This window comes from Sapajus apella, unplaced genomic scaffold (assembly GCF_009761245.1).
Source record: "Sapajus apella isolate SASKATOON/1434 unplaced genomic scaffold, GSC_monkey_1.0 scaffold12, whole genome shotgun sequence".
Taxonomy (NCBI): Eukaryota; Metazoa; Chordata; class Mammalia; order Primates; family Cebidae; genus Sapajus; species Sapajus apella.
The window spans coordinates 103,223-126,336 of NW_022436952.1; the positions used below are offsets into that span (position 1 = coordinate 103,223).

Here is a 23,114-nt window from a genome sequence, read left to right on the forward strand (position 1 = left end):
TTTGTCTCAAAAAGAAAAAAAAAAGAATTAAAAAATATATATAAATATTCATGGAGCACCTTACCACGTGCCTATTCCAGTGCTGGGAGGCAGCAGTGAACAAAGCAAAGTCCCTGTCCTCCTGGAACTTACATTTCAGAGGTAAAAAGTGAACAAATAAATAAATGTATGGTCAGTGGCAGTCAGTGCTGTGGGTGACAATAAAGGTGAGGAGAGAGTGATAGATTGTACATGGGTGGCCAGATGCGGTGGCTTACTCCTGTAATCCCAGCATTTGGGAGGTTGAGGCATGTGAATCACCTGAGGTCAGGAGTTGGAGACCACCCTAGCCGACATGAAGAAAACGCATCTCTACTAAAAATACAAAAATTAGCTGGGCGTGGTGGTGGCACATGCCTGTAATCCCAGCTACTTGGGAGGCTGAGACAGGAGAATCACTTGAACCCAGGAGGTGGAGGCTGCAGTGAGCCAAGATCGTACCACTGCACTCCAGCCTGGCAACAGAGAGTGACTCCATCTCAAAAAAAAAAAAAAAAAAGTATGTGGGTGTTTGGAGGGGTGCTGACATTTTAGGTAGGTTGGTTGGTCAGGGAAGGCCTCCCTGATGAGATAAGCAGGGAGGTGAATGACTGAGCCGTGCAGCTGCCAGTGAAAAGGCCCTGAGGTAGGAGCTGGCTTAATGTGTTCAAAAAAAGCACGGAGCCCATGTGGCTGGAAGCAGGTGGGTGAGGGTCCAGGAGATGGGGAATGGGAGCAGGAACACCCTGAGGCCATGGGGAGGATTTTGGACTGGACAGGAAGTGCTGGGGGAAGCCATTGATGAACAATACAACAGCAGGAGCCATTGGTGTTTTATTTTACCCAAAGGTGTAAATAGCAAATTCTGAAAAGAATATTTTGACATCCATGCATGGCAAGTTTCAGGAACAGGTTTCTATTTGGGTGACTGTATGCATTTAAGAAAAGATTAAGCCTTGATCCTTGAACACCAGTCAAATTGCCTCCTTGTTCCGTCACTGCAATTGGATGGCTCCAGACAACTTATCTTGATCCAGCAAAGCGTTTGGCATTTGTCCTTATAGATAAGACATAAATGTGAGCTGGATCATAGAGAGCCGGATTTAGAACTGAACAATTCTGATGAAGCTGAAGATCTCTATGAAGCTCCATCCTGGCCCTGGGCTGCCCAGCATTGTCATGAGTCCCTTGAATGGAGGCAGAGGAAGCCACTCTTCACCTGGCAGATGGCTGCTGTCTGGGAGGGAGATCCGATACAATGGGTGACTGGAGCAGATTCAAGGCAGCCTTGACAGATTGTAAAGTTGGGTGGAAACCAGCAATATGAAATTCACCAGGGATGAGTGCTGAGTTCTGTGTTGAGGTTCCAAAATATTGGTTACATAAGAATAGTACTGGGAAATCTGGTGAGATGGAAATTTTCTATTGAAAAGAGAGAAATAGAGAAACAAAAGGGAGAAGGAAGGGGGAAAGGTAGAAAGGAGACAGATACACTGGCAGTTTTCATTCTGTCCAAAAGCTTATAATCGTTTCCCCCTAAATCAGAAGACCCAACAAGGAGGGGAGCCTGCTGTTTTCTGGGAAATGGAGTCCTTGTCTTAGGTATCCAGTCCCCTCCCGGCCACCATACTGTGAGAAAGAGAAGGTGACAAACTAGAGAGAACCAGGGAAGGGACACCAGATAAGGATTTTGCCAGGTGGAAACTGATTGATGATGACAACCAGAAATATTGAACTGAAAGGAAAGAGAACTTGGCTGGGACTAGGGCAAGCCAATAGCCATACTCAAATATGGGGTTAAATGGCTGAGGACAAAGAAGAGACCCAGTTTATCATTCATGAAGCCAGAACCAGAACCATGGAGAATCACCAACTGGTGGAAGAGAAAGGCTGCTGCCAGCCCTGGAAACGCTTCTTAGCCATTAGCCCTGCCCAGCAATGGATCATATTGCCTGGGCACAGGTGAATTCCCACCTCACCCTGGGCCAACAATAGCAGCTTTTATTACGCCCCTGCTCCTGTCAGGCTTGTGCTAGACTCTTTACATCATTATTTGGTCATTACACCTCATTTAGTCGTTATAGCAACGCTATGAGGTAGAGATTATGACAACTCTCATTTTAAAGGAAGACTGAGGACCAGAAGGCTGAGTAACTTGCCAATGGCTTAATAAGAGACTTAGGGCCAGGCACAGTGGCTCATGCCTATAATCCAAGCACTTTAGGAGGCTGAGGCGTTTGGAATACCTGAGGTCACAAGTTCGAGACCAGCCTGGCCAACACAGTGAAACCCCGTCTCTTCTAAAAATACAAAAATTAGCCGAGCATGGTGGCAGCCGACTGTAACCCCAGCTTCTTGGGAGGCTGAGGCATGAGAATCTCTTGAATCTGGGAGGTGGAGGTTGCAGTGAGCCAAGATCGTACCATTGCACTCCAGCCTGGGTGACAGCAAAAGATTCTATCTTGATGATCAGTAGCTGCAACACTAGAAGGATAGCAGACCAAGAGCAAAGAAAAATTTCTTTGGCTCCAGGAAATCTCCTGACAAAGAGGAAGGCTCATCAAGCCCTCAAAGCCACCCAGGAAAAGCAGGCACTTTTGGCAAAGGAGCAGAGGAAAGGAAGAGGGCCCAGGTTTAAGTGACTGGAGTCACTCCTACATGATTCCTGGAGGCAGAAACATGACAAGGTATGACTCAGACGACTAGAAGTGAAAGCTCATGCCTTGGAATTGCCAGATGAACATTCCTTGGCCTTTGTTGCATCAAAATTGATGGCGAGAGTTTACTGGTGCAGAGAACCATTGCAAGACTTTGCCTAAAGAAAACTTTTAGTGGTGTCTTTGTAAATGTCACCCCCCAGAACCTAAAATTCTGCGTATAGTGAAACTTTACATGACCTGGAGATTTCCAAATCTAAAGTCTGTCCGGGGACTCATTCTGAAACGTGGACAAGCCAAGATCAAGAATGAGACCATGTCTCTGACAGATAACACAATGATGAGGAGCACCTAGGGAAGCTTGGTGTCATTTGCTTGGAAGACCTCATTTTATTCATGAAATTGCCTCCCCAGGGAAGCATTTCCAGGGGATCTCATGGTTCTTGCACCTTTTCCTCCTCCAGTGGCCCATCATGCTACAAAAAATAGAGTGGTCTTCCTCAAGGAGATAGGCACACCTGGGGATCCAGGTGAGCACCTCAATTAACTCATCTGACAGCTGAACTAGACCCAGGTGCCAAACTGCAGTAAATTTTTATCAATGAAGTGGAAGCATGTGTTTTTGTTTTCTGGGGAATTTTTATCAAGTATCTTCAGAGAAGATTATTTCCTGCTTTATCTTCAAAAACTGGAAAGGGTAAAAGAAAAGACAGTAGCTTATGTTTATAGCAAGCACCTCTCATCACAGTCCAGTTTCAAGGAAAAATATCAGTTTTTTCTTTTCTTTTTTTGAGACAGAATCTCCCTCTGTCTCCAGGCTGGAGGGCAGTGGCACCATCCCAGCTCAACTGCAACTTCTGCCTCCCAGGTTCAAGTGAATCTCCTGCCTCAGCCTCCCAAGTAACTGGAATTACAGGCACCCGCCATCACACTCAGCTAATTTTTGTATTTTTAGTACAGATGGGTTTTCACCATGTTGGCCAGGCTGGACAGCCTTTTCTACATTGGCTGCCGCCTCATCTGAAATCAGCACATTCCGTGGAGGAAGGAGTCCTGCTTTGTTGCATCTTCTATCCTAGGGTTTCATGTTGGTAAATGAGTAACTCTAGCATTTGTACAAGGCTCCCTAAGACTCCTGCAGCAGTCGACCAAGCCCAGGGACATAATTGAATGTGAAGATTCCTGGGGCCTTGTTCTGAAAAAGACCTGAAATACACATAGGAAGAAAGGCCCAAAAATAAATGCTCACTTGTCGCTGAAAAAAAAAAAAAAAGAAAACAGGGTTACTGTAGCCGTAAAAAATTAAAAAATAAAAAAGAAAGAAGACGCTTATGGGGGATAGGAGGTCATACTATCTCCCTAGCACTGCCTGGGTGTTTTGCCCGGAGAAGGGGGCCATCGAGCAGGGAGTTCTTACACTTTTCTGAGACTTTCATGACCGTGCCCCTTGAGAGTGTGTTGTAAGCAACAGCCACTCCCCACCTACACAAAAATAATTTTTTGCACCAAATTCTGGGGACTCTTGAACCCCAAGAACCCGAATGATGGGATCCTAATCCCAACACTGCCTTGCAGCCCAGAGTCTGGGAGCGCAGAGCCGGGGCTGCACGGTCGGCCGAAGGTGGGCAGTACTGGGGGGCGGTGGGCGGAGCGCGGCCCGGAGGGGGCGGTGCCAGGGGCCCCGCGGTGTGGCGCGCCGCCAGCAGGGGGCGCCGGCGGCGGCTCCGGGCGGAGACAATCGCGCTGAGCGGGCGCCGCAGCCGGAGCGGGAGCCGGAGCTGCGCAGAGCTGGGGCTGCGCGGGGCCGGGCGAGCGGGACCAGGCAGGAGCCATGGACCGCTAGGGCCCGGCCGAGCCCCGCGATGCCGCCGCCGAGTGGCCCCAGCGTCCTCGCGCGGCTGCTGCCGCTGCTGGGGCTGCTGCTCGGCGGCGCCTCCCGGGCTCCGGGCAAGTCGCCGCCGGAGCCCCCCAGCCCGCAGGGTGAGTCTCCGCCGGGAGGGGCCGCGATGGCGGGCCCGCGCCCCCTGATCAGGCTCCCTCCCGTAAGCCCCCACTTCGCGACGCTAGTGAATTGGGGGCTATTCTGTTCTCTGGATTCGTGTGGGGGAAGCTGAGCGATCTGGGGTCGCCGCTTCTGGGGGAAAGTGGAGGCGGGGAGAGGGAGGCTGGCTGGGGCGGGGGTCTCGGGGAGACACAATGGGGAGCGCGAGGGTCCCCAGGCTCGGCGCCACCGCCCCCTCCCGATTTGTTTTTCTCCCTTCTGGTCCGCGAGGCGCTACTGCCTGAGCCATTGTCTACCGAAGACACCCGCCCAGGGGCGGGCTGGGGCGGGCGCCCGCTCCGCAGCCCCCTGCGGGTTCCTAGCTCCCGACCCCGGCTGGGTGGGGGCGCCCGCATCGGGTGCCACCCTAGGCCCGGACCAGAGGCTGGGCGCCTGGAGCTGGGTGTGAAGGGGGGAGGGGAGAAGGGGGAGTGGGTGAGGCTGTGGGCGGGATTGACTGCTGCTAATGGGGTTCTTCGCCCTGGGGCCTGACAGCTCCCAGCCAGTCCCCCTGGTTTAGAATTTGGGGTACACCAAATAAATGCTGGTAAGCCTATGACGGAGGACGAGCGGCAGTTGTGGGGCTCTGAGAAAAGGGGGTACATTGTGATTCTCAGCTCAGGGCGCATGGCAGGCTTGCGGTCGGGGAGCCATGCTGAGCTGGCTGGCTTTGGGCAGTGCCGGCTGGGAGGGCAGGTGCCTGGGTCCCCGTTCAGCAGGCCTCCCGGCACTCCTGTCCTCTGCCCGCCCCCAGATCACCCCCTCCTCATCTCACATCTCCTTCGCAGTGGAGGAGACCCTCCCCAGCCACACACCGGGCCCAGGTGGGTGTGTGAGGTGGGGGTGGGGCTGGCTCCTGCAGCAGGAAAGGATGGGGGAGCGAGACCCGGACTCCGCACCCCACCTGCAAGCCTGGACGCTTAGGGGCCTCCGCCCACTCCAGCCCTGTGCCCACCTCCCGGCTCCTGCTCTCCCTCCCCTGCCTGTGGGCCCCATCTCCGCCTGAAGCAGTGTTCACTCCTCACCCCCCACCCGAAGGAACTGGCAGTAAAAGCAGGGTGGGGGAGTCTGGATGAGGGAAGTGGGGTCCGGATGAAGGGAGGGTTCGGATTTCCTCTTGGGTTGAGGCAGGGCTGGATACTGGATACAGTGGGTACCGTATGGAATGTCAGGCTTTGAGAAATGGGGAGGAGTCGCCCTCTGCCTCAGTCTCCCCAGATCTCTAGGGGAGGAGATGAGGTTTTGCTTAGCAGGAAGAAGCCCTAGTTTCTTAGGACGCCTCTCCCCTTCAAGTCCCTCCACCCCAGGGGAAAGGGCCCAGGGAATTGGCTGGAATAGAGCCAGGATAGGGGGTTCTCTGGGGCAGCTGGCGGGGAGCCCAGGTTGAGGGGAAGGAGGAAGGGAATCTGCTAGGCACCTGCCCCCTTCCCCACCACCCCCAAGGTTGGCACAGATGCTTCCTTCAGGCCTTACCTGCCCACCCCAGTTTTGTTTCCCCAGCCTCCTCCCTCTTCTGAGGCTCTGACTCTTGAACCCAAGGCATTCCCTCAAATGACCGTATCTCCGACTGGGGTCCCTCTCCCCAGCTGCTCTATCCAGCTGCTCCTAAGCCTAGGATGGGGGTGGGAGTAGCCAGGCCCTTCTGGCTTCTCAGAATTCCTACTGGTTGGTGGTGTGGGGGGGTGGATGAAGACCTTGTGCACCTCCTCCTAGGCTCTTCCCTTCTCCCACATGGGCACACAGACCTCCACTCTCCCATATTAGCTGGGTTCCCTTGGGCAAGTCACTTAACCTCTCTGAGCCATAATTTGCTCATTTGTAAGACATGGAAGGATAGGATTCAAAATAAAGTAAGAATTAAATCATATCAAATGTGCAAAAAAACAGTAGAGGGGTGCCAGCTTCCTGGAGGACCACGGAGTGAGAGTGGCTGGAGGGTGTGCACCCACCCTGCAGGGTTGGGATCTGGCCTGGGAGGGGAGGGGGACTCAGGGGAACAGCTGGATGGGATGCCTAGGGCAGGCGTGGCGTTGGACTGGGAACCTGAGCTAAGACACCTGTCACTGCTGAGTGTCGGGCTCCACTTTAAGTCTTTCTCTCCCCGAAGTCTCCACAGCACCCTGACCTCCCCAGGTCCTGCTGCTCTCAGTGCCAGCCTCTTCCTTCTGCACTCAGCCCACTCCCTACCTGCCTCCTGGGCCCCCGACTGAGGCGTCCGCACAAGCGTGACACACCTTGTTAGCAGGAAGGGAGGGTCAAGATGTGTGTTCTTGTGTGAGGGGCTGTGCTGCGAGGGAAAGGGTGCCCCCGATCAGAGAGACTGCCTGGGAAATCTCCCCATCACCCCATCTGAGGGCAGGACGCCTGCCTGATGGCCTGGCCAGACTCTCCTGGGGCTGGGGTCAGAGGCATCCCTGGAAAGCAAAAGACTTGGGCTTTCCTCCCCAGCTCCCACCACAATAGTTTCCCTTGGGCCTGGGTTGCCCCCTCCCAGATCTCCTTCCCCTTGCCAGGGCCCCAGCTCCCTGCCTGATCTCCTGGGAGGAATGAGGGCGTTGTCATGGTGATTGACTGTAGCTGACCAGCTGGGAGGGGGCAGGAGTTATTTGTTTGGGCTTTGGGTTGGGGTGAGTGCCTAAATCTGAAGGGAAATAGGCTCATGCAAAGGATTCTGGGAAAAGGACAAATGATGGGAATGACCAGTTTCCTAGTGTCCCCTGTCAATTTTTTCCCAAGACCCCAAACTCTGCCCTAGCCTCCATCCTCCCTTTCAAACTGCTCAATCTTGACCCTTCCCCTCTCTGCCTGTGCACCCAGCTTTACTTAGCCTTTCCCAGCCTTCCCGTCCTTCTCCTCTCTCCAGGCCCAGGGTTAAGAATATCACTTCTAGAGGCAGACTGCCAGGTTTGGATCCCAGATCTCCACTTAACTGTAGTCCAAGTATCTAAACGCTTAAGCCTCAGTTTCCTTATCTGTAAAGTGGACTAAAAGCATATTTTATCGAATCTAATATGCCACTCACTGACTGTAAGATGCCCCATTAGTTCAGGTACCAGTAAGAAAGGAAACAATGCTGCCAGTTACGATGATGGCATAGCCGGAGCTTAGAAATGGGAAAATGTGACACAGCGCATGTGTTAGACGAGGAAATGTGGGAAGAGTCCCACCTCCCTCATGGGCTGATGGGTTTCAGTGAGTGCTCTGTGAATGCTGGCTCTTAGATCATGCCTTCTCTAGCCTCAGCCCCAAGGACTCTTGCAAACACAGCCCCTTCCTCTGATCTTGGGGCTCCCCCCAGTTCTTTCTCCCTCCCTCGTCCTCACTCCCTTCACTCTATCTTGCCTACAGAGATCCTGATCAAGGTGCAGGTGTATGTAAGCGGGGAGCTGGTGCCCCTGGCCCGGGCCTCAGTGGATGTGTTTGGGAACCGGACTCTGCTGGCGGCTGGCACCACAGACTCAGAAGGCGTGGCCACCCTGCCCCTCAGTTATCGCTTGGGCACCTGGGTGCTGGTCACTGCTGCCCGCCCTGGCTTTCTCACCAACTCTGTGCCCTGGCGTGTTGACAAGCTGCCCTGTGAGTGCAGGGGCAGGTGGAGTGGGGATAGCAGCTGACCCGCCATCAGCCCCTTCCCAAAATAGTTTCCTTGGGGGTGGTGGGGGAGGCTTTCCAGCAGCTGCTGCCTGGGTTGGGGTATGCAGAGGGGGCTGAGGGAGGGTGAAGCCGCTGGGACTCAGATGGAACGGGTGCCTGTCCAGGGAGTGGGGGACCAGCCTTTCCTGGAGCTGACCAGCTACCCCTCCCACAGTGTACGCATCCGTCAGCCTCTACCTGCTCCCCGAGCGGCCAGCCACACTCATCCTCTATGAGGACCTGGTGCACATCCTCCTAGGCTCTCCGGGTAAGGTTCCCCCTCACCCATGCCAACTCTTCTTCCTTCCCCCGACCTGCTCCCATATTAGCTGGGTGTCCTTGAGCAAGTCACTTAACATCTCTGAGCCATAATTTGTTCATTTGTAAGATGTGGAAAGATAGTGCCTACATCATCAAATTGGAGTGAGAATTAAATCACATCGAACATGCAAAAACAGTACAGAAGGTGTTCAATAAATGTTTATAGTTATTGGGGCTTCTCGTGGTTTCTATTCTCATCTATTCCTACCTTCCCTGCCACCTTTATATTCATGGGTCTACACGGATTTGTTGCGCACCTGCTGGGTGCTCCGGGTGCACAGGAAGTGCAAGGCCCAGAGCGAGCCTGCAGCAGTCCTTGCCTACCCCCAGGCTCACTCAGCTAGTACTTACTTCAGCTCCGAGGCCATGCCAGGCACTGTGGCCGGTGCTGGGAACCATGGTGAGGAAGAAGACCCACTCCTTGCCTTTGGACATTCACAGACAAGTAGGAAGACAGATCATTGCAAGCCCTGAAATAGTTCCAGAGAAGGCAGGACAGTGGAGTGGAGGGCAGCTGCTTTCAGTGCTGAGACGGCCCTAACCTGCGAGGGGACCCAGCTGGGTGAGAGCTTGTGGAATGGAGTGGTCGGCCCTTGTGGACTCAGGAGTGAAGGGGAAGCAGAGGCTCCTCCACTGGGGAGGAAGGCCAGGGGGGAACATCAGGGTGCAGGGCAGTAGAGGACAGTGAGGGTATGGGGGCTCCATTCCACTTAGCCAAGGTGGGTTTCGGAGTGTGAGGAACCCCTTCCCAGTTTGTAGTCTCAGCTTGAGCCTTTGTCATTGAGCTCTTTTTTTTCTTTTCTTTTCTTTTTTTGAGGTAAGAGTCTCACTCTGTTACCCAGGCTGAAGGGGCACAATCTTGGCTCACTCAATCTCTGCTTTCTGGGTTCAAGTGATTCTCCTGCCTCAGCCTCCCAAGTAGTTGGGATTACAGGCACGTGTTACCACAGCTGGCTAATTTTTGTATTTTTAGATGGAGTTTTGCCAAGTTGGCCAGGCTGGTCTCGAACGCCTGACCTCAGGTGATCCACCTGCCTTGGCCTCCCAAAGAACTGAGATTACAGGCATGAGCCACCGCGCCCAGCCTCACTGAGCTACTTGTTTGCTCATCTTTGTCACTCTGATCCCAAGCCAGAGGTTTCCGACTACCCCTGCAGGTTTCTAAGATGCCAGTGGACCCTTTGTGGCCCCCTAGCTTGAAGTCTCCACATGACGCCCACTGCTTTCAATACAAAGCCCAGGTGCCGTCTCAGAGCTGACAGCGCCCTCCAGAGCCTGGGCTTTTCCCATGCCTGTCCTCCTGTCCTTTCCCTCTTTCCTGGCTGAGTCTTCCACATCCCGCAAGACTCCACAGGGCCTCCCCTGAGTGGGGTGAGCCCAGTTCCCCTAGACCTCTGCATCCCTCCATTTGAATAGCAACCCAGGAGGAATGGCACATCAAAGGATGGACCCCGGAGCTGGGGCTTCAATCCGGGCTTGAGGATTGTGACCTCCGGCAAGCTACTGAACCCCTGCCTGCCTCCATTTCTGCACCTCTAAAACGAGGCTGATAATAAAGGCACCTCCCTCAGGGGCTATTTTCCTAACTGAAGGGGTTAATATAGGTAACCTGCTTAGAACAGTGCCCAGCATAGCTTAAAGCCTAATAAATGTTAGCTGTGGCCATATGGTATTGGAATTGTTTATATGTCTGTCCCCTCCACCCCACCACACACACACACAACCTAAACTGTCTACTCCAGTAGCCACTATCTACATATTAAATTAAAGTAAATTAAAATTAATTTTTTTTTTGAGATGGAGTTTCACCCGTTGCCCAGGCTGGAGTGCAATGGCACAATCTCGGCTCACCGCAACCTCCACTTCCTGGGTTCAAGCGATTCTGCCTTGGCCTCCCTAGTAGCTTGGATTACAGGCATGTGCCACTGCGCCTGGCTCATTTTGTACTTTTTGGTAAAGACAGAGTTTCTCCATGTTGGTCAGGCTGGTCTCGAACTCCTGACCTCAGATGATCAGCCCACCTCGGCCTCCCAAAGTGCCGGAATTACAGGTGTGAGCCACCACTCCTGGCCTCATGAAGTTTTTAAGCATTAAAAATTCAGTTCCTTAGTCACACTAGCCACATTTCAAATGCTTAACAGCCATGTGAGTCCAGTGGGTACCATAATGGGCAGCACAGCTAGAGAACATTCCCATCACAGCAGACAGTTCCAGTGGGTACCCTAAAGGAAGCACCCCACTAGGCTGTGAACTTGAGGGCAGGGAATTCTGTCAATCAACTTTGGGCCCCCAGTGTCTAACCTGGTGCCTGCCACATAGCAGACCATACTGTATAAGCATCTGGATCGCATCATTTTATAGGTTCTGTAAGGAAACTTTCTAAGAAAACAAGTAAATTGCTCAGGGTCACACAGAGATTTCAGGTCCATGTCCCTTCCAAGTGAACATTCTATGACTGCCCAGCTTTCTCCCCAAGGTATCTCCCTCCCTGGCCTTCCGAAGTGGCCTGACCCAGTGTCCCTCTTCTCCTTGGATACTGGCTTTCTGCTCTGGTCCCTGAGGATCCCTGTCCCTAGTCAGGCCACTGCAGCCCCTCTCTCCCTCCAGGGGCCCGCTCCCAACCCTTGGTGCAGTTCCAGCGCCGGGCTGCCCGCCTGCCTGTCAGCTCCACCTACAGCCAGCTCTGGGCCTCGCTCACGCCTGCCAGCACCCAGCAGGAAATGCGGGCTTTCCCTGCCTTCCTGGGCACTGAGGCCTCCAGCTCAGGTAACCTGGGTGCCCAACGTGGACGGGGTCTCCCTGGGCTCAGGATCAGCCCTCAGCCCTGTGCCCTCATCCTTCAGGCAATGGCTCCTGGCTGGAGCTGATGCCCCTGGCTGCTGTGAGCGTGCACCTGCTGACAGGTAATGGGACAGAGGTGCCACTCTCAGGCCCCATTCACCTGTCCCTGCCCATGCCCTCCGAGACTCGTGCCCTGACCGTGGGCACCAGCATTCCAGCCTGGAGATTCGACCCCAAGAGTGGTAAGTGCCTCAGGGGGTTGCAGGTGATGGAGCTGAGGGCAGAAAGTGGGACCTGAGTGGGAGGGATTCAAGTGTGACAAAACCCCTACCTCTCCCAGGGCTGTGGGTGCGCAATGGCACTGGTGTAATCCGGAAGGAAGGCCGGCAGCTCTACTGGACCTTCGTCTCCCCCCAGCTGGGGTACTGGGTGGCCGCCATGGCCTCCCCCACGGCTGGTAAGAGTGGTGGGGCAGTGGGGGTACAAGCCATGGGGGAGGGGCCTGGGAGAATGGACTTCTGAAAGGCAGGAAGGACATCCACACCTGGACGCTAAGCCCTCACCTGGCACAGGGCTGGTCACCATCACGTCGGGCATCCAGGACATTGGCACCTACCACACCATCTTCCTGCTCACCATCCTGGCAGCCCTGGCCCTGCTGGTGCTCATCCTGCTCTGTCTGCTCATCTACTATTGCCGGTGAGCACCAGGCTTCCCCCACCTTCCTCTCTTCTCCTTTCCTCTGACTGAGGCCTGTACCTGCACAGGGCCCTGGGGCTCCCAAAATGCATAAAATCCACTTCTGGTCCTCCAAGGGCAGACAGGACAACTTCCTGCGCACATGAAGGACCTGAAGGGCTGGTGCTGGTGGCTGAAGACAGCGGGGAGGTGGGAGGGGAGGCAGGGACCCTCCAGAGAGATCTGCCACTGCCCCTACCAGCCCTGCTCTCACTCCCAGAGGACTCCACGCCGGACACACCCACAGACGGCTTCTGTGCTCCTCCCGGTTCTCACAGCATGTCCTACATGCAAAGGAGTGCAGAGTTTACGTCCAGGGGAACCCCAAATGGACACGGCTCCCTGCCATCTCTCCTGAGCACCCAGGCACTCTCCCCACGTCTTCCAATATATTCATCCCTTGTCTTGTATCTGAGGGGGTTCGAGGCCTGCTCTGGCCCTCACCCTTTCCTGAGAGGCCCCTTCTGCTCCCTCTCTTCCAGGAGGCGCTGCCTGAAGCCGAGGCAACAGCACCGCAAGTTGCAGCTAGCGGGGCCCTCAGACGGTAACAAACGAGACCAGGCCACCTCAATGTCCCAGCTCCACCTCATCTGTGGGGGACCCCTGGAGCCCGCCCCGTCGGGGGACCCCGAGGCTCCGCCTCCAGGCCCCCTCCACTCGGCCTTCTCCAGCTCCCGGGACTTGGCCTCCTCCCGGGACGACTTCTTCCGCGCCAAGCCGCGCTCTGCCAGCCGCCCGGCCGCCGAGCCTTCGAGTGCCCGTGGGGGCGAGAGCGCTGGGCTTAAGGGCGCGCGCTCGGCCGAGGGCCCTGGCGGGCTGGAGCCCGGCCTGGAGGAGTATCGGCGGGGGCCCTCGGGGGCCGCAGCCTTCCTGCACGAGCCGCCCTCGCCGCCGCCGCCCTTCGACCACTACCTGGGCCACAAGGGGGCGGCCGAGAGCAAGACCCCCGACTTCCTGCTGTCGCAGTCGGTGGACCAGCTGGCGCGGCCGCCGTCGCTGGGCCAGGCGGGGCAGCTGATCTTCTGCGGCTCCATCGACCACCTCAAGGACAACGTCTACCGCAACGTCATGCCCACACTGGTGATCCCCGCGCACTACGTGCGCCTCGGCGGCGAGGCGGGCGCCGCGGGCGTGGGCGACGAGCCGGCCCCGCCTGAGGGCGCGGCCCCCGGCCCGGCGCGCGCTTTTCCCCAGCCTGACCCCCAGCGCCCGCAGATGCAGGGCCACCCAGGCGCGGGGGGCGAGGGCGGCGGGGGCGGCAGCGAGGGCTGGGGGGGCGGGCGCGCAGCGCCCGTCAGCGGCTCGGTCACCATCCCGGTGCTGTTCAACGAGTCCACCATGGCGCAGCTCAACGGGGAGCTGCAGGCGCTGACCGAGAAGAAGCTGCTGGAACTGGGCGTCAAGCCGCACCCGCGAGCCTGGTTCGTGTCCCTCGACGGGCGCTCCAACTCGCAAGTGCGTCACTCTTACATCGACCTGCAGGCGGGCGGCGGGGGCCGCAGCACCGACGCCAGCCTGGACTCAGGCGTCGACGTGCACGAGGCGCGGCCCGCGCGCCGCCGGCCCCCGAGGGAGGAGCGGGAGCGCGCCCCGCCCGCCGCGCCGCCGCCCCCGCCCGCGCCCCCGCGCCTGGCGCTCAGCGAAGACACGGAGCCCAGCAGCAGCGAGAGTCGCACGGGCCTCTGCTCTCCCGAAGACAACTCACTGACGCCGCTGCTGGACGAGGTGGCGGCGCCCGAGGGACGGGCGGCCACGGTACCCCGGGGGCGGGGCCGCAGCCGCGGGGACAGCTCCCGCAGCAGCGCCAGCGAGCTGCGGCGCGACTCGCTCACCAGCCCGGAGGACGAGCTGGGGGCGGAGGTGGGCGACGAGGCGGGAGACAAGAAGAGCCCGTGGCAGCGGCGGGAGGAGCGGCCGCTGATGGTGTTCAATGTCAAGTAGGCCCGCGCCGGGCCTGGCACCGCCCCTCCTGCGCGGGCCCGCACCCGGGGTGCGCGCCCTGGGGGCCTGCGGGGCCCTGATGCGTTGCCCCCAGCCGTAGGCCGGAGAGGGACCCAGGGGCCTCGGAGCCGTTCCGTGGTAGGTGCCGGGTTGTGTCTTACAAGGGACCCTGTGTCTGCCTCCAAGCCGGGGAGGAGGGGGGTCCAGCCCCCACGGGGAGGTGCCGGGGAGGAGGGCTGGGGGGAAGCAGTGCCTGTGTAGCGTGGCTGTATATAGAAAGCTCTATTGTGGGAAAGCAGGAGGGGTGACCCAGCCTCAGCTACTAGTGTGAGGGCTGGGAAGGAAGGGGGCGTTCTCTATGGCCCCCTGGGAGGGGAGGGAGTGCTGCTTGCTGACTAGCCCACCTCTGGGCTACGATGTCACAGGGCTGGTGGCTGGGGCAGCTCTGGGGACTAGGGGGTAATGTGATATGGCCGCTGTGGGCAGCAGCAAATATAAACTGGTGAGGTTAAGGCCGTGTGTGTCTTTCTGTGGGGAAGGGGAGGGGAGTGCTGACAGTGGAGCGAACTCTTGCTCTGGGGCCCTGGGGAGGGCAGGCAGGGCGGCAAATCAGACGCTGTTAAGAAAGTGTACAAACTTTATTGGAACGCGCGCGCGCGCGCGCGCACACCCCTGTGGATAGGGAAAAGCACCTGGCCACAGGGTCCACAGAAACGGGGAGAGGATGGCAGCTTGTAATGTGGCTTTTGCCCCAATCCCCTTCTGACAGGCAAGGCTTTAGATTGAGGCCCCACCTCCCATGGTGATGGGGAGTTCAGAATGGGGGCCAGGGAGAATTTGGTTGGGGAGAGGAGCTAGGGAGGCCTGAGCAGAGGGCACCCTCCAAGTGGGGTCCTGAGGGCTGCAGAGTCTTCAGTCCTGTCCCTCACAGCAGCTGTCTCAAGGCTGGGTCCCTCAAAGGGGTGTCCCAGCGCAGGGTCTCCCTGCGCAAACACTTGGTGCCCTTGGCTGAGCAGCGGAAGCCGGCAGGACAGCAGTGGCGCTGATCGGCACAACAGACGCCCTGGATGGTCAGAGGGGGACGAGAGGGTTGGACATGGCGGGACCAGGTCCCTGGCCATACCCAGCCCCACGGTGGGGGGTGGCACTGACCTGGCGGTAGGGACAGCAGGCCCAGCCCCCTTGGCTGTCTCGGCAGCAGGTCTGGTCATCATGGCAGAAGTGCCCTGCCCCACATTCGACGTCCCTCATGCCCACGTGAGGGCCACGGGCCAGGAAGGTGGCAGGCTGGGCAGAGACCACTTCCTTCTCACAGGATCGGGCCTTCACGTTGCAGGTGTAGCCAGCTGGGCAGCAGTGCTGGCGATCCTCACAGCACACAGCCTGGCGGGGAGGGGGTGCAGAATGGCATTACGTTCCGTCCCTTCGCTGGGTTTAGCGCCCTTACCCAGGGGCAGGCAGGGAGGCACTCACATGGGGCAGCTGGCAGCAGGCCCAGCCCCCGCCCAGGCTCGGGCAGCAGGTCTGCCCAACTGGACAGCTGGTGTGCTGGTCGCAGCCGATGTCTCTGGGGTGGGATCCGGAAGCCCGGCGGGCAGGCATCTTCTCCAGCCCAGCCACGATCTTGGGTCCCCGCTGACACCGCCCCTCGGCGACACACGTATAGCCTTGGGGGCAGCAGTGCTGGTGGTCCGAGCAGCAGACAGCCTGGGGATGGGCAGAAAAGGCCGTTCTAGGTAGCGACATGTGGGGCACAGTGCCGAGCCCCTACCTCCTCCAGCCTGCCTCTCCTGCTCATAGCGCCTCCAGCTGGGGATGAATCTGACAGAGCTGGGTGCCACCTATGGGTGAAGCAGAGGGCAGAAAGCAATAGGAGTCTGGCCACCACCTGCCCAGGCCAAGGTGCTGTCCCCTCCCATGTACCTCTGGGGCTGGACAGCAGCCCCACTCTCCAGACATGAGTTGGCAGCAGGTATTGGAGGGGGGACAGCTGGTGACGTTATCACAGGGGACATCTCTCTTCAAGGCTTGTGGGTCCGGCAGGCTGAGGTGAGCCGGGGCCTTCTCCATCCAGGGTACCTGATGGGTCCCCTGTTCACAGGTACCCTTCTGTGTGTCACACGTAAATCCTGAGGGGCAGCAGTGTATGTGGTCCTCACAGCACACAGCCTAGGGCGGATAGGGAAGGGCCAGTGGGCACTGGGGTCCAGCTGGCTGCCACAGTGCTCAGCTCACCCAACCACCACCCCTGAGTACCTGCGTAAAAGGGCAGCAGCCCCAGGCCCCCGACTGTAGGCGGCAGCAGGTGTAACCATCTGGGCAGCTCACCTCCGTGTCACATTTCACATCACCCACTGTGAGGAAGACAGAGGACAGGTCAGAAGTGGCACTGGGGACCCTCAGGGGTATCCACACTTTGCCAGCTCCACAGCTGGAACCAGGTATTGAAGATGGAGGGTACCATTTACACCATCATGCAGTGATCTTACTGCCAGGCCCAAAACGGAGGAAAGGGGCCCCACCCCTGAATCTGTGCCTGCCTCTGATACTTGTGTGCGCAGGCAGCTTGGTGAGGAGGTCCGTAGTGTGCTCCTTGGAGAGGCACTTATTCTGGATCAGGTCACACACAGTGTTTTGGGGGCAACAGTGCAGGTGGTCGGAGCAGCAGGTGGCCTGAGTGGGACAGGGGTGGGTTTTTGTCACTTCCAGGCTCAGTAGTGCACAGGGAGCAGCCAGCCTCATGGCTGGCACTGCTCCAATCCCCCACTAGGGGGTGGCATGAGTCCAGGATCAGCCAGGCTCCCAGCAAGCAGCCAGCCAGCCAGCCCCAGGCCCCAGAGCCCCTATAAGGTGCATGGCAGGGCCAGGTGGCTGGGGGCACACAGCCAAGCTGGCTCCATCCCTTCACTCACATTGGGCATTGGGCAGCAGCCATACTTCCCACTGGGCAGCTCACAGCAGGTAGAACCATCAGGGCAATGGGATTGTGCATCCGGACACATGACCAAGCTGGACAAAGCCACTGGAAGAGGAGCAAGCATGAGGGGCACCCAGGGTGGACGGAACTTTTTCCCACACTTGGAGTCAGTGAGATGCCGCCCCAGCCCCGACCTGATGCTCTCCCACTTCCTCACCTGCCCTATTAGTCCTCTGTGCAGGGATCTTCTTTGCCAGAGGATGGGTGCCCGTGGGTGTGATGCAGCGGATGTGAACCAGGTCGCAGGAGGCACCATGCGGACAGCAGTGCACCCTGTCTTCACAGCAGGAAGCCTGAGGAAAGATAGTCCTGACTCTCTCTTCACCCCCGTGCCCCTAGCCCCCACCCTCTGCCCCTACCTCCCTCCACATACCCCCATCTCCCCAGATTTGTACCTGGGGCATGGGACAGCACCCCCAGGAGCCATCAACCATAATGCAGCATGTGGAGGAGTCAGGGCATTCGAACTGGCTATCAGGGCACTGGACGGCACCCACGGAGTTGTTACCTGTGGACCAGATGACCCAGGATTCTACCAGTCCACTCAGGGAAGGTGACTCCCCCGTCACGCAAGAGCTAGTGGCACCAGAGTCTGCAGGCCCAGCTACTGGGGCTTGGGGGTGACACTAGGGCTCAGTGATCTCCTAGGCATGCCTAACTCACCCTCCTCATGATCCAGCCCCTCCCTCAGCAAGATGGCATGGGGCAGGGGCATCCATTGACCATGTTGGCATTAGACCGGCCCAGCACAACCTCCCGCACCCCCACGCCTGGGCCTGGAGTCTTGCACTTTCTCCTGCCCCTCCTATCCCCAGTGCTGCCCCTCTATCCGCAGCAGGGGTGTGGCTTAGTACAGATGCCACATGAATGAAGGCACGAGGGCAGGAATCAGGGCTATCCAGCCAGCCTGGGTTCCAGGCTCTACATGCTGCCCGTCTGTCTGCCCTGCACCTGCACCCTGGCTGCACCTGATCTTTGGAAGCAGGATTGCCCGTCTGCACTGCAGTGGAAGCCCCGTGGGCAGCAGTGATGGCCATCCCCGCATGCCACGGCCTGTGGGACACAGAGAAGCCTGCATTAGCAAGGCCCTTTTATCTGCAGGTGGGAGAGTGCAGGAAAAGCATAAATGCAGACGTGAGTCCCTCCATCGGGCTGATGGCACGCTTACCTCTGGGAAGGGGCAGCAACTGGAAGTCCCTGAGACAGTGAGGAGGCAAGAGTGGCCGGCAGAGCAGTGGGCATCAACCTGGCAGGGGCCACCCAGAGGCCTGCTCAGTGTTGTGGGCCATTTGTCCTGGAAAGACAGGGGAGATGATAAACCACAGACTGGTGCCTGGCATCCTCCTCTGGCCAATCCAAGATGACCCTTTGGGAAAACCCAGGCTGCCAGCTCTTGCCTAGGCTGAGGGGCGCTCACCAGAAGGGGACTGCAGCAGCTGTAGCTGGCTCCTCCAGGGTCCAGGCAGCAGGCCACAGGGCAGAACTGACCATCTGGGCACCAAGTTCCAGCCACCAGCCCTGCTGTTAAGGCCACCCAGCTCACCAGGGTCCACATGGTCTGCCTGCAAAGTACCAAGGAGCATCTGGCAACTGCTTAAGCCCGTGCCACCCTTGATTCTGAAGCCACTCAGTCCCCCAGCCCCAGGCCAAGGTCCTGGCCTGGGACTGCCTCAGCCTCCTCGACACCTCCCTGTCCAGGCAGGCAAAAAGCTGCAGGGGCTGAGTCAGCTGACTACAACACCCTGTGTGTGACACATGCCCCAGCGCGTGTGGACCCGTGAGCATGAATGCTGACGTGTATACATGTGCGTCTGAATCCCCAACACACGATCTAACAGCTGGGCCTCGCTGGGAAGGCTTACGAGTTAGGAAGATGTGATTTTTGTGGGTCTGATCTGTGCAGATGTGGGATATCTCTGAGGTGAGGGGAAGGCATCGGTAGCCATGGGAGAGGACAGAGCTAGAGTACAGGGAGGGAGTCCCCCCAGAAAAAACCAGGGTTCCCCTCCAGATGCCTCCTTGCCTGACACCATGTTCATACCTGCACCCCACTAAGGCTTGCGGGAAGTGGCCACATGAGGACATGAGAAACCACAGGGGTGAGAAGATTGTGAAAAAGGAAGTATGGTGGCCAGCGGAGTCTGGGCTGCCCTCCCCAGAGGCCAGTCACCACCTGCCATTAATGTCCCCTCCTCACCCAGGGAAGGGGACACGGAGGGTAGGTCCGCCTTTGAGACACCTGTGTTCTGAGGGTCTCCCACACCTCTAGGGCCCTCTGAGATTCCCCAAGCATGCTAACCCCCACCCCTGCCTCTCCCTCTATTCTGGAAGTGAAACTCAGCCACATGTGGAGAGAGACCATGTGTGCCCACTGGGCTGCCCATCTGAGTCACCAGGAGGAACTGAGCTTTGAGTCTCTGTGGGGAGCAGCCTTTCACTTCCTAAACAACTCTTCTCCCAGGCTCAGCTAGCCCAGCTAGCTCAGGGGGGTGGCCAGAAAGGTTACGCAGCCTGAAGGAGTGACAACAGTCTTGTAATTGGCTCCTAAGCCAGTTAGTTACAAGACTCTCCATATTTTATTTCTGTGCAAGGACCATCCAAAGTAGTAATTAACATCTTTACTTTTATTTTAGAGATGAGGTATTGCTATGTTACCCAGGCTGGACTCAAACTCCTGGGATCAAGCAACCCCCCACCTCAGCCTCCCAAGTAGCTGGGACTTCGGGTGCGTGCCACCACATCTGCTCACTTTTTTTTTTTTTTTTTTTTGAGACGAAGTTTTGCTCTGTCACCCATGCTGGAGTGCAATGGCATGATCTCAGCTCACTGCAACCTCTGCCTTCTGGATTCAAGCGATTCTACTGCCTCAGCCCCTTCCCAGTAACTGGGATTATAGGCACGCACCACCACACCTGGCTAATTTTTGTATTTTTAGTAGAGATGGGGTTTCACCATGTTGGCCAGGCTGGTCTCGAACTCCTGACCTCAGGTGATCCACCCGCCATGGCCTTCCAAAGTACTGGGATTACAGGAGTGAGCCACCATGCCCAGCTGACATGGCATTTTAGATTACTTTGGTATAAGTAATCTAGAGATTATTTAAAGTATGCATAGATTATATGCAAATACCACACCATTTAATTTAATTAATTTATTTATTCATTTATTTTGGAGACAGAGTTTTGCTCTTGTTGCTCAGGCTGGAGTGCAATGGCATGATCTTGGCTCACAGCAACCTCTGCCTTCCACGTTCAAGCGATTCTCCTGCCTCAGCCTCCTGAGTAGAGGGGATTACAGGCATGTGCCACCATGCCCAGCTAATTTTTATATTTTTAGTAGAGACGGGGTTTCGCCATGTTGGTCAGGCTGGTCTCAAACTCCTGACCCCAGGTGATCTGCCCGCCATGGCCTCCCAAAATGCTGGAATTACAGACATAAGCCACTGCGCCCGGCCTATTTTTATTTTTTTTGAGATGGAGTCTCACTCTGTTGCCCAGGCTAGAGTGCAATGGCTCAATGTCGGCTCACTGCAACCTCTGCCTCCTGGGTTCAAGCGATTCTCCTGCCTCAGCCTCCCGAGTAGCTAGGACTATAGGCACATGACACGATATCCAACTAATTTTTGTATTTTTAGTAGAGATAGGGTTTCACCATGTTAGCCAGGATGGTCTTAATCTCTTGACCCAGTGATCTGCCTGCCTCAACCTCACAAAGTGCTGGGATTACAGGCATGAGCCACTGCGCCCAGCTATCACACCATTTTATGTAAGGGACTTGAGCATCTGCAGATTTTGGGGTCCTGAAACCAGTTCCATGAAGGGATACCTATAACATGTCACACATCAGGTCATTGTGACAACAGGCTTTGATGGGCCCAGAACATATTGGACCTGGGTTCATATCACTAGCAGCACGATAGGCAGTGCCTGGGAATGGACCCTAAGCCCCAGGGGGATAGGTGCATCAGGTAGGACAGAAACGGTACAGGGACTGCCTGGAAATCGCACTTGGGTCGTAATCCTAGAATTGCCAACTGTGATGGCCTGAGAAATTGCTCCCTGTCTGTGCCTCAGTTCCCCCACGAGTCTGTGTGTGGACACCACTATGGGGGAGGGGCAGGAAATCTCCCCACCCTGTCACTCACACCCTCTGCTCCACCTGGCTTTCCTCAAGTGCCCCTCCCCTAACTCAACATCCCCAAGAGGCCACCTCCTGGCCAGATAAGGATGAAGTTGACTGGTCCTGGACAGTGGACCCTCTCCTCAGCCCCACAGCTCCTGGGCAAAGCACCTGCAGCTGGCACCACATGCTCCCTGGGTGTTCTCAGCAGGCTGTCTGCTGCCCTAGCTTGCTGGGAAGGGGAGCCTGTTTGCACAGGACTGTTCGGCTCCCCGGTGAGTTACCTGTGCCCCCTCCTGTTTACACTGAGTTGAAGGAGTATAGTGTATGTTTCTACTCAATACATGCACGCGCAAACAGAAGCAGGGATGAGGAGGCAAGCCACACACACCCTCTCACCGCCACCCTACCATACACCGCCAAAACAGCCAGAGGGGACAGCAGCCTCTTCAAGCCCTAGCTCTGCTATCTTCCACTAGGTGGCACCCCCTAACTCCGAGTGCCAAGGGGAGAGGAAATTCCCAAAAGGGGAGCCAACCTCGCTACAAATGAGCAGGAAAAAGTGGCTGGGAGAGGCGGAAGTTAGCTCCTCCCACCCCCTACAAGAGGAAGTAAGGAGGAGCCAGACCAGGTTCTGTCACCACTCCCAAGTCCCTACTACCTTCGAGAAGCCAAGGTCTCAGGTCCCGTTCGCAGGCCCTCGGAGCTCCCAGCCCGGGGTCGCGCGCCCCTCTGGCTCCAGGCCGCCGCGGGGACCACCCAGCACCACAACGAGAGGGGAAGAAGCCGGCACCTACCGATAGGGGTAGATCTGGCTCAAGAACGGCGTGGTCCCTGCTTTGGGGGAAAGGGCTTCTGCTTCCAGGAATGCTAGGGAGGGAGAGCCCCCTTCTAACGGGGGTCACTGCAATTACTGCTTCCTCTCCCCCATAGAACTCCCTCCAGTGTATAGGAACCCCCAAAGGAGTTTCAATAAACGGGTATTCTGTTATCTCCGGCTGATACTCCAGGGGGACCTCAAGCCCACATGGCCCTGGCCGGACCCCTGGGTAGGAGCAGGCGAGAGGTCTGCGCGGCCGCCCTCCTACCTGCGTTCGGGTCCGTGGTCCCTGGGTAGCAGCAGCCAGCCAGGCAGCTCGCAGACTACAAACCCCAGCGCGATGACCCGCCCACCTCAGCTTCCATTGGGTGGGATCCGGGATGCCACGCTCCCATTGGCTACTTGTCGACGTGGAGGCGGGGCCAGCCTGGAATGCTGTGTTTCTTTTCTGCTCAAATCACTCACCTCCCGACTTCCTTTCGCCCCACACCCCATTTCTAGGGATCATGTGATTGGAGAATCATGTGACGCCGGGCCAGCCTCAACAGGGCAGCCGGTCCTCGCCTTGCTGCCTTCCCACACCGATCCTGCAGGCGCCTGGGGGCGTTTCCTAGAGATGATAGCGCGTGTGTGGGGCATTGGGAATATTTGTGCTCCCATTTCTGTTTTTTAGAGTGATGGTTGCCCAAGCGGATCATAGCTTACTACAGCCTGCAACTCCTGATCCCAAAGCGATCTTCCTACTGCAGCCTGTCAAGGCGCTGGGATTACAGGCGTGAGCTACCGGGCTAGCTCGCTCGCTCCTATCCTATACTGCGCTGCCCTGCCCTGTCCCGTCCTGCCCTATTCTGCAAACTCGGATGACATGCTAGGCAGGCCCCAGAGGGAGTTGAAGGATGGATTTGAAGACAAAGATAAACAGCCCCCAAGTCCTTTCCTCAAGGTGCTCAGCGGGGCGGGAGCGGGGGGCAGGGGTTGGTGGAGACAGGCTCAAGCTGGATCTAATTTAAGATATAACGTTGTGCGCAGGTGCCAGGTGTAGGGAGTAGGTTGGCTCCAGGTGAGGAA

The 23,114-nt window shown here is 57.2% G+C and overlaps 2 protein-coding genes across 5 annotated transcripts; one reads left to right on the forward strand and one right to left on the reverse strand.

Annotated features, from left to right (window-relative positions):
- Positions 1–4,413: 4,413 nt before the first annotated feature.
- Positions 4,414–14,642, forward strand: FAM171A2 (family with sequence similarity 171 member A2). Of its 2 annotated transcripts, XM_032279403.1 has the most exons (8): positions 4,414–4,655; positions 8,065–8,292; positions 8,525–8,617; positions 11,278–11,436; positions 11,514–11,693; positions 11,792–11,908; positions 12,024–12,150; positions 12,672–14,642. In XM_032279403.1, the coding sequence occupies exons 1-8, from the start codon at positions 4,538–4,540 to the stop codon at positions 14,128–14,130; spliced, it is 2,481 nt and encodes an 826-aa protein (XP_032135294.1). In that variant the 5' UTR covers positions 4,414–4,537; the 3' UTR covers positions 14,131–14,642. The 2 variants fall into 2 exon arrangements, with proteins under 2 accessions (XP_032135294.1, XP_032135293.1); XM_032279402.1 differs by lacking the exon at positions 4,414–4,655 and having other exon boundaries at positions 5,173–8,292.
- A 107-nt stretch (positions 14,643–14,749) lies between these two features.
- On the reverse strand, positions 14,750–22,567 carry GRN (granulin precursor). 3 transcript variants are annotated; one of them, XM_032279406.1, is made up of 13 exons: positions 22,315–22,567; positions 18,525–18,669; positions 18,276–18,401; positions 18,076–18,160; positions 17,503–17,615; positions 17,265–17,400; positions 17,043–17,152; positions 16,680–16,803; positions 16,387–16,484; positions 16,054–16,299; positions 15,604–15,837; positions 15,283–15,513; positions 14,750–15,193 (listed from the first exon to the last, which is right to left on the reverse strand). In XM_032279406.1, the coding sequence occupies exons 2-13, from the start codon at positions 18,660–18,662 to the stop codon at positions 15,056–15,058; spliced, it is 1,779 nt and encodes a 592-aa protein (XP_032135297.1). In that variant the 5' UTR covers positions 18,663–18,669; positions 22,315–22,567; the 3' UTR covers positions 14,750–15,055. The 3 variants fall into 3 exon arrangements, with proteins under 3 accessions (XP_032135297.1, XP_032135295.1, XP_032135296.1); XM_032279404.1 differs by having other exon boundaries at positions 16,671–16,803; XM_032279405.1 differs by having other exon boundaries at positions 16,671–16,803; positions 22,024–22,383.
- Between the last annotated feature and the right edge of the window lie 547 nt (positions 22,568–23,114).